General features: G+C 44.6%; 1 protein-coding gene across 1 annotated transcript in view; it reads right to left on the minus strand.

Annotated features, from left to right (window-relative positions):
* LOC133369590 (uncharacterized) overlaps window positions 1-19,748 on the minus strand; it is a 40,330-nt gene extending 20,582 nt beyond the window's left edge. Inside the window, exons 1-3 of the mRNA XM_061594899.1 lie at window positions 19,395-19,748; window positions 3,463-7,393; window positions 347-405 (exon numbers count right to left, since the gene is read on the minus strand). Coding sequence (XP_061450883.1) covers window positions 347-405; window positions 3,463-7,380 — 3,977 coding nt within the window. The 5' untranslated portion in view covers window positions 7,381-7,393; window positions 19,395-19,748. The remainder of the gene's footprint in view (window positions 1-346; window positions 406-3,462; window positions 7,394-19,394) is intronic.
* Between the last annotated feature and the right edge of the window lie 661 nt (window positions 19,749-20,409).

Genomic DNA, 20,409 nt, shown 5'->3' on the forward strand with positions numbered 1-20,409 from the left:
ATAATTCCTGACCATTGGCTATGCTGGCTTGAGCTGATGGGAGTTGGAGTCCCACAACATCTGGAGGGCCACAGATTCCCCATCCCTGCTCTAAGTGGAGATCACAGTGCATTGACAAAGCCGGTCAGCACAAGAGGAGAGTTGATCAAGAACAGAGATCAAGTCGCCCCAACAGTCATGGATTAGGAAGGAATGAGCTCTCTCAGCTTGCACAGTCAAAACTGAGACCTCCACATTTAAGGCCAATCCTAAATTCACTTTTGTGACTAGGCTAAAGCCAGGTGCTTTCTGAACAAGTGAACATCTTTCCCTGCAAACCAATCATGCCATCCGTGAGGTTACTTACCAGAAATTGAGGATGTTTGTTTGCAGAAAGCTCTCATATGTAGATAGCATCTTGTTTAACTGAAAGCAGAACACAGGTATTTATTGTGCAGAACATAGGTATTTATTGTACAGGGACTATTTGCCCAGAGGAATATTTAGAATGCAGAGTTCTGACAAAACAAATGTGCAAATGGACACACCCATAGATACCACCCAATGTTTATTTTCTTCCTCCTCCTACAGGACAGCAAGAGGCAAACTGGTCAACAATGGCAACATTTCTTGCACGTGTGTGTGCAGAAAGTCCCAGGTTCAATTCCTGGGATCTCTCATTGCTGGATGTCAGGTTGTAGAACTGGAGAAGACCTCTCAACTTCAGCCACTGCCAATGACAGTCATGGCTCAGATGGACCAAAGGTCCAAGCTGGTGTAAGGCAGGTTGACACAGGAGAGTCTGCTCCCATGCCACAAAGAAAGCTATGGACTGGTATTTGTCCATGGGTCAGCACCACCTAGATGGTAGAGCAGGAGTTAAAAAGGGCTGACCATACCTTCTGTAGAGGAGCAGGGATAGAAATCATTGACCTCGTCTGAGAGGTTTTGATGGAAATATCGTTCACTGATAAGGGTAGAACATTATGTCCGATCCTCTTATGGCTCTTTTGTCTATTTTCCAACGAGATAATTTATCACTGGATTCTAAGGATTTAATAGTTACTTCACTTGTGGCAGCAAGAATTGTAATTGCTCATCACTGGAAAGATTGACTGCCGTTTAATAGATTTAAGGTATTCTCAGGTACAGAACATATATGGCTTTGATGGAAAAGCTAACACAACAAAAGTTGGCAAGGAGAGATCCCAAATAAAAAAAGACACATTTCTTATTAAGTGGTTTATGTTTGTGAACTATGTAGCAGTGGGTGGGTATAATGTCTGTCAGCCATCAGCTCATGCCTCTTTACAGAGGGATGTCTTTGGGACATCTCTCTGGAGTTTATTGCAGCTAAATCCATCTACCAACAGTGAATTTCTAAATCTCTATTACATACTATGTATTAAATTTTATGCTGTTAAAAACTTACAGTAATCTCAGTAACTCTCTTCTCCCCCTTTTTCATTTTTTATTTTATTTTTTAATTATTATAATTTTGAAACATTTTTCTTTTTGTCTCTGGGGTTTTCCCCTTTGCATAACAAACAACAAACAAACAAACAAAACAAACCACCACCCAACCACCCAACCACCCACCCACCCACCCATCCATCTGTGGTTTGACTGTATAAGCTATATATGTTAGTACATATTTTAATTTGTACACTTAAGAAATTGAATTTTTAAAAAGGGGGGGGAAGGGCTAACCATTCATTTCATGCTGAACACCAGACCCAAGCCTTTTCTACCACAGCCAGATGCTTTACCATGTATTGAAGGTCTATGGCAATGTTCTTCGGGTCCCCAGATGTTGCTGGACGACACAGCCCATGATCAATTGGCCAATGGCTAAGCTGGCTGGAGATGATAGGAGTTGTAGTTCAAGAACATTTGGGGACCCAAAGTTGAAGAACAGTGGTTTATGGCAAGTGTGGAGAACCTTCAGCCCACAAGCCTTCCCATTTGGCCCACAAGGCAGCTCTTCTGAAACCACCCCCTTCCACTCCACACTTGACATCATATGTAATGTCAAAGTGAGAGACAGGTGGAGACGTGGCTGCAGAAAGCCCGGCTGAATTTGCCAAACATCAGCTTTCCCCACTCCAGTGGGCCAACTTTGACAGTTGGGCAGGTCAACCCACTAGTCACCCGATGACAGATGATGGACAGGTGGGTGATCCCACCCATCTGTCAAAGTTGGCCCACCGGGATGGGGGAAAGAGATAAAGATCCGGTCCACCCAGCCAGAAAGGTTCTCCCCCACTGCTTTATGGCGACTTTGCCCTTTCAAAAGAACTGTTCAGCATAGAGACAGCACTCCTCGGAAAGGTGATTCAGATACTTGTTTTCTGGGACATTGTGTGTATATGCAGATTTACTGCCACTGATTTAAAGCCAGGTTTCTGGTTAACCAGGCATTTTGAAAGCAACACTATTACCCTACACTAGATAAGCTGGCATCCAGAACAGCAGGTACATCAAACAGCCAAAATCTTCCTTGTGCCATTTCCTGGTTTCACTTTTAACCCTTCCTGCCCATCTGCAACCCTCCTGAGGTCGAACCCAACAGACAGGAACCTCACCAGCTTTGGTAAGCTACTCAACCGTGGTCCTGAGATGTAGCATTAGCAAGGTCAACATTTCAAGCTCTCTAAAGCAGGGATTGCAAACTGGCAGCCTGCAGGCCTCAACTGGACCACTAAACCCTTCCCCTAGTGGCCTGCTAGTCCCACTGACCCCAGTTCCCCATAGGTGGCCACAGCAACACTCCCACTCATCATGATGCTGGGCTGACCTCTCCACCCAAACTGGGGGTACAGATTGTGGAAAATTTTCTTCATCACTTTCCCTTGCTATAGCATTCTAGTTGGGAAGGGTTGATTTCCCTTTGTAACTGCCTGCTTTTTGACGGGCAGTGGGATGGCCATTCCTTCTGCTGTCATACAGCCTCCAGAGGGCTGGCCTACAGCAAATGCAGCTTTCAGACCAAAACAGGTTCAGACACCCTCTACTGTAAGGGGTGGTCAACTTTACCACTCTGTACTGGCCAGGCATCAAGTCACAATGATTCTTCCTTTTAGGCACATGGAACCAGTCTTAACCAGGAGGTCAACTCACACATTCTGGTTCCAATCCACATTTCAAAAGCATATGCCTTTTAGATATGCCACTCCTTGACGGGTTTGTATCACAGCACTGCAGCAGCATTTCACAGATGCCTGCAGCCACATGGGCAAGGTCAATTGCATAGGTCTTGGTAAGCAATTGCTGGTCAACTGGGAACAAAGGCAAGGCAAGGACTCATGGAGCTGGTCTCACACATGTGTAGAGGCTCACCACCAAGGAATCACAGGACAACGATAGGATAAACCAATGGAAGAGTAGATTACCATAGTGATAATGTCAAAAGTACACTAAGGTCTGACCTAATGTTAGTTGAACAGATTTTTTTTCATAACCATGGTCTACTAGAGTACTTACAGTTAACTTTACTTCTTTCTCCAGCTTCTTATAGCTTTGAGAGGACTTGTTCTCCAAGGATTCCTCATAATCAATTCTGGTGAGACGGAACTGCAGAGGTAGATGATGCACAGCTAGAAGAGGTGATACAGGTGTACTAAAGGTCAGATTCTCACTCCTAGTAAACTGGCTCATTGTTGGAGCCTTGAACTTTGTCACTGGCTGCTTTGAAGTGTGATCACCTTGGGTAACAGGCACCATTTGTTCTGTTGCACCACTCTCCCCAGGACTGGTCACCTTCGTGCCAAGAATAGCAGTGGTCCCATTCTTCACAGCATCTGTTGACCCTAGTGGAGAAACCAAAGCCTTTCTAGTCAAGAGAAGTTGGGAAGCAGTAGGAAGCAGTAGGGTACTTTGAGATGGAGTGAAAGATGCTGGGATGGTGCTCGTCATACAAGAGGCACTCCTGCAAGCTGCTCCTGCAGTAGACTTTGATGACTTGTCAAAAAATGTTCTTAGGTTGGTCAGCAGATTTGTTGTAACTGATGACACCGGGACAGCCTGGGTAGATTTGCTCTCCACGACAGACAGATCTGCAGGAGCTTTAGAGCCAGAGAACTCTCTATATCTTGGGCTGTAACTCTGCAAAGCCATTGTGCTAATCACTTCTGGGACAGCTACAGTAAAAGCATCTGTGACCTTGTATCCTAGTATAGTTCCCAATGTAGCTGTCACAGCAGAGGCACTGAAGTCAACTTCAGGGGCCAGTGGTGGTGTTCTGTATGTAGTGCTAGCCATAGTTTGAGAAGTTGTGGCTTTCAAGTCATGTGTCCATGTTTCTTCACTTGAGATACTGGGCAGCATTGTGTTGGTAGGCACCACCTGCTCTTTCCTACCCATTAGGCCCTGAGTAGCCTCAAAGTTTATCTCCAAAGCTGACTCAGGAATGCTGCTCCTAGAGGAACCAATTGAAGTGAAGCCTGTCGATATAGAATCATGGGCTGGAGTGACTAAAGATCTTCCTGGCTCTGTTATATATGCAAGGGAAGCTGTGGCTCTAGATGGTGTTGGGATGGCAAGCTTCCATTCATGAGAAGTCGTGCTGAGAGGTTCCACTGCAGGACGACCTGTAGGGCCTCCTGCAAGTAGATCAGTGTGCGCCATTCTAGCAGAGGCCTCTCCAACTGGCAATGTAACTCCTGCTGTTTCCAGAAATGGGCGAGACAGGAGTGTAGTGTCATTTCCTGCTGTAAACATGTGTACAATGTAATCACTAGCCATCTTTGTGGCCAAGGACACTGCTAGAGTCTCTGGCTCAGAAGGCTCCTTAGACATCAGCTTAATCCTCGACGTGGCAAGAGAGGTGGTATTCGGAGGACGGGATGACATAGCCCCGCTTCTATTAGGCCAGGCATAGTGTGCTCCTGTTGGCTCAACAGGAGGCTCTGCAGAAGTCAAGCTGAAGGCCAAGTCTTCAGGTGTAGTACCTTGTGAAGCCATCACTGGAGGCTCTGAGAAGATAGGCATCAGTTTAGCAGCAGCTGGAGTCTGATCTGTTCTTTTATGGAGCTCAGTTATCTGCTTCCTATAACTAGCAGTGGTGGTCGCACCTTCCAACATACCAGCTTCTGATGGACCAGTTTGGAGGGGAACATTATGCCCAGTTTCAGCACGTCTAGAATACAGTGTGCTGAGTGGAGGAGAACTCGAAGCTTGCCAATGTAGGAAGCTAGAGACTATGTAGGTCATGCCACTTTTGCCCTTTGAGATGGTGTCCTGTGTAGAAGCTTCACTAGGACCAATATGCTCCTCTGGTACAAGAGAGCCATCTTCCTTCAATTCCAGGCTGCTTCCTTCAGCTAGGGAAGCATTTGCCATACCAACAGTTGTCAAGGTGTCCTCTTTAGTAGTAGCAAGGTATGGAGCTAGAGATGTTGAGTCTAAGTTAGCAGCCTGCTCTTTTAGTTGAGAACTCTGGAGTCCAACAGACAGGCTGACTTCTGTATGAGTGACAAGGTCAGATAATGTAGTGGCAAGAGAAAGTCCAAACCCTGGCACTCCAGCTGAAGATGGAGGAACATGTGTAGTGGTTTCTACAGCCAACTGGATAATAGCGCTATTAGATACAAGAGCAGAAGACTCTGTTAGATTAGGAGACACAGGTAAAGTCACATTTCCAGAAGGCAACTCAGCTTTGGACAACTGAGACCCTTGCATGGTGTACTCTGCCATGGATGGTTGACTTGAAAAGCTAGTCAGAGCAACTGTGGATGATAGGCCATAAATAGGTGGGATTGTGCTCTTGCTCCTTCTATAAGGGAAGACAGAACTGAGAGGCACCTCTGGATTGACATGGGCTCCATCAGCTGCAGTAGACAGCACAGATGCATAAGGAGACTCTGCAGTTGTGGGAATGGGTCTATGTAGAGGCAAGCCAGTGCTCAGGGGTTCAAGCTGCTGGTGAGTGGAAAACCTGCTAGGCTTTCTAGAGCCAGTGAAGCCTGCCAAAGTTATAACAGCAGGTAAAGTAACAGGGGTCAAGGCTTCACCTGGATAGCTAAGTGAGGGCAAGATAGAGGACTGAGACAAAGTTGCAGAAACAGCTGCAGAAGGCCTCCTACTCACCAATTTAGTGGTACCAAGTTCCTGGACATTATGCACAATAGTCTGGTCAGAGTAAGTTTTGCTTGAACTTGCATCAGAAGATTGTGAAGGAGAGCCAGGCAAGATATTGGCAGAAGTGTGTAACCTGGACGTCAGAGAACTGTGGGCTACATCTCCACTACTTGAGCAGAGAAGCTTCATCCCTATATTAGTGGTTCCAGGAGTTGTTCCAACAGGAGATGTCATAGAGTCTTGAAGACTATCAATCAATGTCTCAGTACTTATGGATGTTAAGGAGGATGCTTCTTTCTTCCTGTGCTGGCCATTGAGGAAGTCAATCTGTGTAGAAGGAACTGCACTACTGTGGCCAGCTGTTATCCTATTTACACTGGTTCTGTAGACCATTTCAGTCAAAGACAGCCATGTGCCATGGAAGTCCTGATCAATCCTGGGGATGTGCTCCACAGCAAGTGTTTTTTCTGAAGACAAGGTAGCAGTGTCAGCAGCGGTTGGCTGGTCAGTAGCAGATGCTATATTTTGGGAAGCAGATGCAGTTTGGAGTGTTGCATTTGTATCCAAGTGAAAGGAGCTACTAGTGTCTGGAAAGGGCAATATTGGGGGAAATGTAGCTGTCCTCCCCATGGTGTAAGCAAGTGGCATTTTTCCAGTTCCTTTTGCTTGCGACACGAGGGACAACAATGTCATGGTAATTTCTGGCTGTTTGAAACCCTTAGAAGAAAGCGTAAGAGAAGTATCAGTAGTTTTAGCAAGTGCATCAACTGTGAGTGATGCTGCATGATCCAGATTTTTAGAACTATCCTGGTCCATTTGCAAGGCAGGGGAGCCTACACTCAGAGGTCCTTGCCCACCAGCTCCAGATTCAGTATTTCCATGGATGTCATTTGAATCCTGTAGAGTATTTGCAACAGGGGTCCAATCAACAGTGACAACCGTGTTAGCCGATAGGTTTGTGGCATATGGATCTCTCCCTGTAGGCAGCCACAGTGGGCCATTAGTAGACTGGTTTTGCCAGTCCTGTTCAGTTAACTGCCACCCATTTGCCAAGTTCTGGAAAGGCAAGGAATCTGAAGACCCTGGTTTTGTGCCGGGTGGAGTCTGGTAAGTTGCAGCTGAATGGCTTTCACTATAGGCAGCAGTGCTGGCAAAGAGAAGAGGAACAATGGCCAAGACAGTTTGCCAGGTCTGTCTTTTGGCAACTGTTACCAAGCCCAGATGAGGGGATAAGGCTATTCTCTTGGCTTTACTTGAGCTTCTGGAAAAGGCCACTTTGTCACCTGGTGGTCCTGTCCCTTGTCTTATCATAAAAGAACCCATCTTGGTTGCTCAGCTGTGAATTGGAGGGAAAAGATATTTGATCAGTAATCAAGTCTGAGAACATGTTTACCTAAATCATCACATATTCTATCCTATGGGCCAATAATAAATTCATTCACCAAATGTGGATCCTTCTGTAGCCAAACAGCACCACTCACACACAAAAGGAACGTTATTGGCAGGCTTGGGGGAGCTCCGAGATTTGAAGAAGTGCAAATCACAGTAAAACCTAATTAAGAGGGGCCCACAGAACGCCAGCCAACTGTTTTTGTGGGGAGGATGGAATAGAGTATAGTGGTAAAGGGCCACAGGGAGCTTGGACAGTCACACACTGCTGCAGAATTCTGTTCTATATTTTATAGGGCTGTGCACTGTATTTGTACAAATTACAAACAAACCGAATAAGGCCAATCCAGGCCTATTTGTATCCTGTCCACATCAGGCTGAAGCAGCTGCACATCCCTGCAGAGAGAATTGGCTAGTCCTGAATCGATTTGTACAGATTTGTAGCTCAAAAACAGTCTCTAATAAACCCAGATAGGGCGTCTCTGAAATGGAGCAATCATAACACTATAAAGGAGAACTCCAAGGTGAGGAGGGAGGAAAGCTAGAATATTATCATCCCACCCAATACTTTCCAATCACAGTGCTTGGAAGGGATGAAGAAATCTTTTGTAAGTTCTGTCTCTTAGAAATGTTTGGTGGAGGCTTGATGGCATTTGTTCAGCTTGTGTATGTTTTCTGTTCTTCACAAATCAATCCCAGTCCCATCCCTTATTTACATTTTTTGTTGTCTACTTTTTTTATTTGATTCTGATTGCAAATAATTATGAAAACTTGTGGGCATATTTAGCCACACCTTTCTAAATTCAGTATTATTATTTTCCAGTTGCTACCCACAAATGATAGAGCTGACTTGTGTAGTTACACATTTTTAATTATTATTATTAGCCATTATTATTATTTTCAATTACTAACTCCAGTGAATACTATTAATATTAAAGAGTATTTTTATTTTTCCCTCACTCACTATAGCTGTTGGCAATCTGTCCCATACAACAGGGTAATTTTTAAAAAATATATATCTTTCTTGGAAAAAGCAAATTTTAAAAGGTGGCTAAGCATGAAAGCTCCTAGACTATGTGTGTGTTATGTGCCTTCAAGTCGATTACAATTTATGGAGACCCTATGAATCAGCAACCTCCAAGAGCATCTGTCATGAACCACCCTGTTCAGATCTTGTAAGTTCAGGTCTGTGGCTTCCTTTATGGAATCAATCCATCTCTTGTTTGGCCTTCCTCTTTTTCTACTCCCTTCTGTTTTCCCCAGCATAATTGTCTTTTCTTGTGAATCATGTCTTCTCATTATGTGTCCAAAGTATGACAACCTCAGTTTCATCATTTTAGCTTCTAATGATAGCTCTGGTTTAATTTCTTCTAATACCCATTTATTTGTCTTTTTCGCACTCCAACTTTCACACCCATACATAGAGACTGGGAAAACCATGGTCTGAATGATCCTGACTTCGGTGTTCAGTGATACATGTTTACACTGAGGACCTTTTCTAGTTCTCTCATAGCTGCCTTCCCCAGTCCTAGCCTTCTTCTGATTTCTTGAAATTTGGCAGGGTTAATCTATTCTATAGTGGCTACTATGTCCCCAAATGTCATGTCTGCACATAGTTTATTTTCATGGTAATGTCAGCCTGTGCCTGCTTGATGCTACCTACAAGTGTCTAGAAATAAACTTTTTTTTCAAAACTTTGAAGGAAATAACAAAGGAAACACAGGCATATGGCATGGCTGAGCACTCAGTCTTTGTTCAAAAAAAATATTTTTTGGAAAAAGCAAACTTTAAAAGGTGGTTAGAATAAAAACCCCTAGAGCTAGCCACTGAAATCTGACAGGGTTGATATCCTCTATTGGAGCTACCATGTCCCTATGTGCATACTGCTGCCAGCTTGTGCATGCCTAATGCTACCCATTCTTGTACAATATTGTAAAACTAATTTTTAAAAAACCTCTTTTTCAAAAATTTGAAGAAATGAGCAGGGGAAACACAGGAACATGAGAAATGGTATGACTGTGCATTCAGTCTTTTTAAAAAAACAGAAAACGCAAACTTTAAGGTGGCTAGAATGAAAACTCCAGGAGCTACCCATCTGAAATTCTGCAGGATTCCCTCTATATGGGCTACCATGTCACAAAATTTCATGTCCCTGTGTGAAAAGACAAAGCTGCTATGTTATTTGTTACCTGGCAGGTTTAATCCCCTATATAGCAGCTGCCATGTCTCCAAATTTCATGCCTCTTGGTCAAAAAAACAGGAAAGTTGTGCCCATACAGTTTTGCAATGTAAGTCAATGGGATTTCCGGAGATTTGTAGTAGAATCATAGAGTTAGAAGGGGCCTATAAGGTCATTGAGTCCAACGCCCTGCTCAATGCAGAAATCCAAATTAAAGCATTCCCAATAGGTGGCTGTCCAGCTGTCTCTTGAATGCCTCCAGTGTTTAGTGAGCCCACCACCTTCCTATGTCATTTGTTCCATTGTTGTACTGCTCTAACCATTAGGAAGTTTTTCCTGTTGTTCAGTCAAAATCTGGCTTCCAGTAATTTGAGCCTATTATTCCATGTCCTGCATTCTGCGACAATCAAGAAGAGATCCTGGCCCTCCTCTGTGTGGCAACCTTTCAAGTACTTGAAGAATGCTATCATATCTCCCCTCAGTCTTCTCTTCTCAAGGCTAAACATGCCCAGTTCTTTCAGTCTCTCCTCATAGGACTTTGTTTCCACTCCCCATGTTGCCCTCCTCAGAACCCATTCCAGTTTGTATGCATCCTTCTTGAAGAGCAGAGACCAGAACTGGACGCAGTACTCGGGATGAGGCCTAACCAGTGCTGAATAGAGGGGAATGAATACTTCATGCGATTTAGAAACTATACTTCTGTTAATGCAGCCTAAAATAGCATTTGCCTTTTTTGCAGCCACATCGCACTGTTGGCTCACATTCAGCTTGTGATCAATGACAATTCCAAGATCCTTCTCACATGTTGTATTGCTGAGCCAAGTATCTCCCATCTTATAACTGTGCATTTGGTTTCTTTTTCCTAAGTGTAGAACTTGGCATTTATCCCTGTTAAATTTTATCCTGTTGTTTTCAGCCCAATGCTCCAGCCTATCAAGATCCCTTTGAATTTTGTCTTCAAGCGTATTAACTATCCCTCCCAATTTTGTATCTTCTGCAAATTTGATTAGCATTCCCTGCACCTCCCCATCCAACTCATTAATAAAGAAGTGGAAGAGCGCTGGGCCCAGGACTGAGCCCTGCGGTACCCCACTCATTACCTCCCCCCAATTTGAGAAGGATAGATAATCACTCTTTGAGTACAATTCTGTATCCAGCTGTGGAGCCACCTGATAGTTGTTTCATCCAGCCCACATTTAGCTAGCTTGCTAAACAGAATATGAAGGGGCACTTTTCAGATTTGGATCTGAATCGGGTTGAATTGGGTCCAAATCTGTCGAGACTGGATTGAGCCTGATCTGTATTTACAAATCAGAGCCACAAATTGGAGCAGGAGCACATGCACAACCCTAATATTTTATATCCTACTCTTCTGCTCAATGGACTCAGAGAACTGCTTGGAAAACCTATACAGTTAAAAAGCAAACATTACTGGAACCACATATCTAAGACAATCTGCAAACGGCAGCCATTATTCTCAACACTGCAGCAGAAACAAAACAAATTCATTTAGTCTGTTTTTTTAAAAAACACAGGAGGCGATAGCCTGGTAAATCATCAGAGGGCACTCTAGAGTAGGCTTTCCCAACGTGGTGCCCTCTAGGTTGTTTTGGACTACATCTCCCAACAGCCTCAGATTTTGTATCAGAACAGTCTGCACCAGGTCAGGGAAGGCTACTCTAGAGACTTAGTGCCATTGCCAAGAAAGCCCTCTTTGGTACCCACTTGTCTGACAACCCGAGACAAGAGCACAGAGAACAGACAGGTTGCTTTGGGAGCATATAGCCTCCAAGGCCAAGACCATTTAATACTTTTTAAAAAACCAGCACTTTTTAAATTGAGTCCCAGAAACTAAGAGATAACCAATGAAGATGGGACAAGATTAAAACAAGGTCCTATGAAGCACCAGGCTAGGAGTCTGGGGCTGCTGCATTCAAGTCCAACTGATGCTTGGAACGTTTTAAATAATTCAGCCTCACATAGGGAGCATTTACTTAAAAGATTTGACATATCACCCTAAAGCTGAACCGGGTGGTTTACAAAGACAGCAGCAAATAAAACACATTAGAAGACCCAGGACAGCATACATCTATGCCTGGTGTCAATGAGGTAATGTTGGCACTGTCAAGAATAGCTACGTTTGGTCAAGCTAAAACGGCTCAACCAGAGGGAATTCTGGGGGGCTTTGTTGCAAAGACCTCTGGGATACTCTGTGCTGGGGAAACCCAAGTGTTTTAGTGCCAGACAGCTGCAAATTGCTAATGTCCAGAAGATGCAGCTGAGTCCTATCTGTTATCTCATATCTACTTCCTAAGATCAAAGTCAGGAGTTTGGGTATCCAGATCAAAGACCCCTTGGTGTGACTGTCTAGCCCTCCTTATCTTCAAAGAAGGTGATCACGGAAGGGGCGCCTAGGATGGCTAATTGGCCCCCTCCCTGTTGACACCCAAAACCCCATAAAATGAGGGATGATCCTTCAGTTACTTGTTCCCTATTCCAACTACCTTACTCACCTGAAGACGCTTGTAAACCATTGGGAACCAGGCTTTCACCTTGAAGCGAGTATGAAACTAGACTAAGAAAGCTTTTGTTATTTTCTTGTGTGTTTGAATCTCTCACAGTATTATGTGAATGTATCTCATACTTGGCCCTGTTGAGAGTAATTGGATTTAAAGGAAAGTAATACTGCTCTTTTTTAGATGTACCTTTCTTTTCTTTTAAATAACCTACCTTTTCTTATTGGTGTGTATTGCTTTGAGGTAATGGCCCTAAATCCAGTCCTTGATTACACGCTACTGACTACTGTTGAATAATTTTGGTTAATGCTCCAGAGCAAGGAGTTTAACAAGTGATCTGCTCTAGGATTTCAGATAGTGCTCTGAGTTTCCCCTTACTCAGAATGAAGAACTATTTAAAGAGGATGGTGGCAGTCTACCTTCTAGGGTTGGCGTTAGGTATAAACTAACCCTGGGAAAGTGAGTGTTGCCTGGGAAGCAGTGGCCCAGGGAATTGGGACTGTTCTCGGAAGCAAAGACACACATACCCCCTTGGGGTTGTTGAGGTCAAAGGACCCAAGGGGACAATCTTTGACAGGCACAACAGAGGCAAACCTCCTTGGAAAGGGACTCCACAGATGGGTGCCGCCACTAAGATGACTCTCTGCTGGCCACCCACCTTTTCCTCCCAGGACTTCAGGGTGGCACACATGGTTCTTCCCTCCCCATTTGATCCTCACAACAACCCTGTGAGGTAGATTAGGCTGAGAGATAGTGATTGCCCCAAGGTCACCCAGTGAGGTTCATGGCTGAGTGGGGATTCAAACCCTAATCTCTCAAGTCATAGCCCAACACTCTAACCCAGCCTTTCCCAACCAGTGTGCCTCCAGATGTTGTTGGACCACAATTCCCATCTTTCCTGACCATTGGCAATGCTGGCTGAGGCTGATGGGAGTTGTGGTCCAACAACATCTGGAGGCACACTGGTTGGGAAAGGCTGCTCTAATCATTACACCTTAATACCCAGGCAGGTCAGTATGGGAGCAGGCATGCCTACCAAGTACCTGGCTTGCAATTCATGTAGGGTTTGAAATGCAAGCATCGGCACTTTTGAATTGTTTGGAAAGGGACCAGAAACCAGTTTATATTCTTACTAGAGGAGTTCCCAACAGCAGCCTGAAAACCGTACTTCAAAGTAACTGCAAGTTTCTGAACCGTCTTCAAGGCTCCTCCCACATACAACTTATTGCAGTAGGCAAATTCGAGAGGCTTATTTAAATAGCATTTCTGAATGACTTAGAAGGACCTTGCATGCAGAAGGTTCCAGGTTCAGTCCCTTGCATCTTCAAGGTAGGGTGGAGACAGAACCTTACCTGAAACCCTCGAGAGCTGCTGCCAGTCAGTGCAGACAATACTGAGCTAGATGGACCAATGCTCTGACTCAATACATGGCAGTTTCCTATGTTCCAGTGTCCTAACACTTTAAAAATCTCTAAACAGTACACAAAAACAACACAAAAAGAGTAAAACAGTATTATAAAAATAGATAACAAGAGGAAGAAAAATGGGATTCAGAGATAAAAAGGTCCAATCTCATGAGTCAACTATCAGGTGGATCCACAGTTGGCTCCAGAATCGTACTCAAAGAGTGCTTATCGATGGTTCCTTCTCAAACTGGGCAGAAGTAACGAGTGGGGTGCCACAGGGCTCGGTCCTGGGCCCAGTGCTCTTCAACATTTTTATTAACGACTTGGATGAGGAGATACAAAGCATGCTTATCAAATCTGCAGATGATACAAAATTGGGGGGCACAGCTAATACCGTGGAAGACAGAAACAAAATTCAAAGGGACCTTGACAGGCTGGAGCATTGGGCTGAAAACAACAGAATGAAATTCAACAGGGATAAATGCCAAGTTCTACACTTAGGAAAAAGAAACCAAATGCACAGTTATAAGATGGGAGATACTTGGCTCAGCAATACAACATGTGAGAAGGATCTTGGAATTGTCATTGATCACAAGCTGAATATGAGCCAACAGTGCGATGTGGCTGCAAAAAAGGCAAATGCTATTTTAGGCTGCATTAACAGAAGTATAGTTTCTAAATCGCATGAAGTATTCGTTCCCCTCTATTCAGCACTGGTTAGGCCTCATCCTGAGTACTGCGTCCAGTTCTGGTCTCCGCTCTTCAAGAAGGATGCAGACAAACAGGAACAGGTTCAGAGGAGGGCAACAAAGATGATCAGGGGACTGGAAACAATGCTCTTTGAGGAGAGACTGAAAGAACTGGGCATGTTTAGCCTGGAGAAGGGACGACATGATAGCACCCTTCCAATTCTACTATTCTATGAGTCAGAGAAAACCTTGGCAAATCACAGGTAACTGCAACCAGGCCATTGCTATAGTCCACCCAGAAAGCCAACAAGAGAATGAATAACCTCAACATGCAACTTTGTATCTCATGAAGTTCATTACTGAACATTGTGTGCAGGAGACCATCATAACCTTGGTGATGCACTGCAACATAATGGGCAGGGCACAGCACACCAGAGAGACCCTTGCTCAGAAATGAAGCTTCCTGGGTGACCTTGGGGGGAAATAAGTCACTCTGGCAAGTTGGCCTAACTCAAAGGGTTGTTGTGGGGGATACAAGAGTAGGGAGATCCACACACACTATCCCAAAGGCTCATTAAGAACGTTCCTAAACAGCATCTGTGCTGCTAGTTTAGAAAGATGGGGACGTAATATGACCTGGCCAAGGAACCAGGATGGCAGCTCTGTCCATTCTTGTACAAGTCAAACCAAGATTCAGGCAATTTTGCTCCACTGCCCACCATCACAAAAAATCCAGTGTAGTGGTTGGAGTGTCGGACTAGGACATGGGAGACCAGGGTTCAAATCCCGACTTGGCCATGAAGCTCACTGGTGATCTTGGGCCAGGTCACTGTCTCTCAGCCTAACCTACCTCACAGGGTTGTTCTGATGGTAAAATGGAGAGAAGAACCACGTACACAGCTTTGAGCTCCTTGGAGAAAGTGAGACATACATGTAACAAATAAGTTACTAGCCTACACACAACAAAATGTTACTAGCCTGGGAGCAGGAGAAAGGACTTCCCTTGCCTAACAGCCTATTTCATTTCTATGCTAGGCACAGAGGAAGAATGGAGTGCTCCATCCATTCTCTGCCAGCCCACTCACTCGCCTGCATGCAATTCCGAGTCACCTGTGGCTACCAAACGAATTTTTAAAACTTCCATTAGCCCTGGCCTGGCCTTGCTGGCTGGAGCAGATGACAGGTGTAGTCTAAAACATCTGGAGGGCACAGTGTTTTTTTGGGGGTGGGTGGGAGGCTGCCTCTAAGCATTTATTCTGCAGCTCACACCAGGATTTATAGGCAAAGGACTCTTCAAAGCAACTGAGGTGCATTAGGAGAGGGGGGGCTGCTCCTGAAGACTGGAGGCCGAGGAGCAAAGCAACTGCGAACCTAGATTGTGTCCTGAGCTACATGTTGCATATCCTGATCCCCAGTCCCAACCATACACAAGTTGCCACCTTGATGACAAAGATAAAGCAAGGCTATGAGGAGCAATTCTTCCTCATCACAAGGAATTACCACCACCTTCTCAAATTGTTCAGGTTCGCAAGGTAAAACCTGTGTTCTGAGGGTTGAACTGTGTGCATTAATAAGTACAGAGTTAAAGTTGCCCCTCAAGCTGTTATTTAGTCAAAAAAGATCTGGATCAGGGGATAAATCCCAATAAGAGGGATTTAACCCTTTGCTAGGCCACTGTCTCCAGCTGAATCCCCTGTGCCAGTGGGATCACTAATTGCATTGGCATCAAATCATGCTTTATTATTTTATTTTAATTTATTTCCCACCTTTCCCCCAAGGAGCTCAAGGAGGTGAATGTGGTTCTTCCCCTCCCCATTTTACACTCACAAGAACCCTGTGAGGTAGGTTAAGCTGAGAGAGAGACTAGCCCACGGTCACCTGGTGACAGGAGTGTAGTCGTCCAGCGTCACGGTGGGGGGGTTCATCAACCCCTTACTTTGTGGGGAGCAGGCTCTCAGCCAGGTCCCTATGTATGTGCCAATCAGCATGAAAAGGAAATGTGTTAGCCACTGAACCCTTGTCCTTTTGTGCTGATTGGGGCCAATCAGAGCAAAAAGAGGTGAGTCAGCCACTGATGACTCTTCTCAATAGCTAACACACAGCCTCCCCTTTCATGCTGATTGGCTTCTAGGGATGTCTGTTATAGTGGAGTGTGGACTCAGATGTCAGAGAGCAAGGGATATAACAGAAAGTGGAAAGTGGGTGTGGCAATGGGGGGTCGTGGTGTGACTATCATGAAGGGACCCTGCACTTCTGAAGTTGCTACTATACTACTGGCAGGCAAGTTTCATTACTGAGTGGGGATTCAAACCCTGGTCTCCCAGGTCATAGTCTAACACCCTAACTGTTACACCACATTGCCTCTCATATGTCAGACTCTTGGAAGAGGAAGCAGGTGCCAGCCACTTCTAGTTAGCTATCTAGTGAAGAGCTAGCATAATGTAGGTGTTTAAAAGCCTGAGCTATGAATCAGAAGTCCCTGGTTCAAATCTCCCTTCTGCTGGGAGCTCATTGAAGCAAGCTACTCTCAGCATCTGTCCCCTTCATCTGCAGTATGGGAGGAGGGGGATGTACCTTACCAAGTTGTTGCAAGGATAACAGCTGCATAAAGCATGTGAACTGCACTATACAAACAGTAAAGCACAATTAGATCTAGCTGTTTTTGAGCCCACCTATCAGCAGCTTCATCAAGACTGAGAACCAGCACAATGAAAATGGGGGGGGGGCTTTGTCCACTTAGCAAAACTGGCACACGAAGGCAAAGGGCTAGACTAGGACTCTTCCCTACAAGATTTATTTATTGCATGGAGAGGCACCAAATCATGCAAGCACAGTCTAAAGTGTCGAGTTCTACTGAATCATTCATACCAAGTTTCTGCAAGAGCTAGAAGATCTCGTTCCCTCTTTGGCGCTTGGAAAAGTTACTTTTTTGAACTACAACTCCCATCAGCCCCAGCCAGCATGGCCACTGGATTGGGCTGATGGGAGTTGTAGTTCAAAAAAAGTAACTTTTCCAAGCTCTAGAAGCCCCCCCTCTCTCACACACACACACACTCACACACACACACACACCCAGGGTGTAGTCATCCAGGGTCTTAAGACTCCTTACTTTTTTAGTAGCAGGCTCCTTACATCTCCAACATTCTACGAGCCACATCAGCATGAAAGGGGAGTGCCTTAGCCACTGAGAAGAGTCTAACATGCTTCCTTGGCCTTCCCTGCCAATTGGAGCCAATCAGAGTGAAAGGAGATGAGCCAGCCACTCAGAAGACTCTTCTCAGGAGCTAACACTCTCCCCTTTCATACTTATTGTGCCTAGGGACATATGTTGCATTTACAAGGATCGCATTCTAAACTCTGTAGATTAATAAGGGGGAGGGGGCATGGCTGCAACCAACATGAAGGGACCCCACACATTATCTCCTATTATCATAATCCCCATAAATTCTGCATAGCTGTTCCCACAGGCACCGGCTTCCTTCTCCACTACCCACACAGGACCCCAACCGACCAAGATTCCAAGTGCAGCCTTTAATATTCCTTAGAGAAGGCTAGCCTGTACCAGGGCTATCAGATCCACCTCCCATCAGCATGACCAGCACTCAGGGGTGGTGGGAGCGATCTCAGGCCGGGTTCTCCTTTTTTTAGCTAGCCGGGATTATGGCTCACAGAGCCTAGAGCGACTGACAACATAGACAGAAGATGAAGTGGAAAGACTGGAGACAGGCAAGGTGGAGAGAACAGCAAAGAGAGAAGCCAAAATACTTTACAAGCTTAGAAATACTTTACATGCTTCCTAGGATATGCAATCAGTTCCGTTTTTTATTTGCACCCCTCCTCTTCCAAAAAAAAGCCCAGTTAGTGGTCTGCCCTCACCACCAGTTCCCAACAACCCTGTAAGGTAGATTAGGCCAAGAGGTAAATAACTAACACAAGTTTGCCCAAAAGCGTGGGGGCTAGAAACCAGAGTTCCTTAGCCCCTCAGTTTGCTGGCCACTACCCCACAGTGGGTCGGTCTGGGGAGTTGGCAGAAGTCAAAAGACTTTGTATCTGCACGCCAACAGCCTACTATTCCAAGAAAGTCAAAGCATTAAGATGCAGGCCAACATTAAGCAATACTTTAAAGTTGTTACTACAATTTTGCAAGACGGAGAAAAAGAAAAATGTGAAAAGATTGGGAAGAGACAATGGGTTGGATTCCTCCAAGTCCTACTCAGTATAGGCTCATTGAAATTAATGAACCTTCGTTAGTCATATCTATTTACTTCAATGGGTCTCCTCTGAGTAGAGCTAGCACTGAACGCCACCCAGTTCTTGAGAGGGGAATATAACAAACTAAATTGCCCGCTAGCTCCCTCAACCCATTTTGCAGAAACCGCCACCGTTTTCTTGATTGATTGATTTTATTTATATGCCACCTCTCCACAGCAAGCTGTGCCCAAAGTGGCTTACAACTAAGAGAAATCAGTTTACAAAGCATAATAAATTCAAGCAGGACAAAAACCAACAATGTAAAAACATAAAATAAATTCAATATTACAAAAGAAATAATCTAGATTGAAGTACATTAAGTACAAAGCAAATAAGTACATTTTAGCTCAACTGAGATAAAATAAAGCTAAATAAATTAAACTGTTACTATATTTACATGCCTAAAATACAAATTTTGTTCACACTTATGCATTTGCAAAGTGAGTGAAGACACACAGATCAAAGTAAAAGCAAATGGATTACAGAACATTTCCTAAAACATTATTCAGACTTCAGTGTGGTGTGTTTCCTGAAGTTGGTTTTCTCAGATGAGAACCATGGGCCATGTGGTGGAGCCAATAGTAACTCCAATAGTATTCCAAGGAATGTCATATACCACATCCATAGTAAGTTCCATGGTAGTTCACAAAGCCTATAGTTTTCCCACACGTAGATATATGCTGTCAACTGAACAGTTCTAGACAACATATAGGGCACAGCAAATAATTCAGACAACCCAGTGTCTAAATGTTTCCCATCATCTATGATTTTTCATCCAAGTATCGTATATAAAAAAACAAAAGACAGAATTCTTAAAATGCTTATGCTAATCTATATCAATTTTTACTCAACCGAAAAAAGGCTTCAATTAAAAAAATATTTTCCAGACTGTAGGCAGTTTTCTTACCTGCAAAGGAACTAACTAAAGCGCGGCAAGGAAGTATCGCGCAAGCCGCTCCTCTAAGTTTCCTCTTGTTTCGTTTGCCCTTTTTCGGCGGCAGGGCCTGGGAGTTCCCAGAAGCCCAATGCCTGTTTTAGCTTGGAAGGCTAATTAGCACCTTTTGCAGGAGGGAAATCAACTTCCAATCAAAAAGGAGTGCCATTTCAGCAAAGTTTTTGCAAAATGATCGCGATCATTTTGAGCCTCGGCGGGTTGTCTTTTGTTGGTGTTTATGCCTCCCCTGGTGACTGAGCAGGCTTTACCCGTGAGGTATTCGATTGTGAGACGTTCGGGAAGGACTTTTGGTTTTGAAAGCAACATAAAGAATGATAATAACAAGACAAAGAGACTGCACGCTTTAGTACTGCTGTGCCTTTAAGCTGCAAGAATGAGCAGGTGACCCTCTTCTGCCATTAAAACGTTTCATGGGTTGGTTTCTGCACAGCAAGTGGCTGTTCGATGCACAGGAGAAGTCCAGGCTGGCTTTATTATCAGTGGGCAACCTAACAAATAGCCCAACCGTATGCCTATTTGCTAAAACGAGCAATGTTGAGGCCAAGGTAGGTTTGCCAACTTTTTGAACCAGCTCTTGTAGGTGGGCCTTTAGGAGCAATTTGGTCTGGAACAGCAAGCAAGTGAACTTGACTATTCCCATGCCACGAAAAGCATCACTGGTTTGTTTTCTGCAGATCAAACATCTCTTAAAAACCCAGCAGCAGACTAGACCAGGTCCCCCCCATCAGTTGGCACTCCTAGTTCAATGGGACAACAGTGAAGTAAGCATTCATAGCAAAGAAGCTGTGGAATAAGCACTTAGGAAGCTGCCTTATAATGAGTTGGACCATTGATCCATTTAGCTCGGGATTGTCTACACTGACTGGCAGCAGCTCTCCAGGGTTTCAGGCAGGGGTCTCTCTCAGCCCTACCTGGGGGTGAGGGGGATTGAACCTGGGGCCGTTGGCATGCAAAGCACATTCTCTAC

Source organism: Rhineura floridana, chromosome 14, assembly GCF_030035675.1.
Source record: "Rhineura floridana isolate rRhiFlo1 chromosome 14, rRhiFlo1.hap2, whole genome shotgun sequence".
NCBI lineage: Eukaryota > Metazoa > Chordata > Lepidosauria > Squamata > Rhineuridae > Rhineura > Rhineura floridana.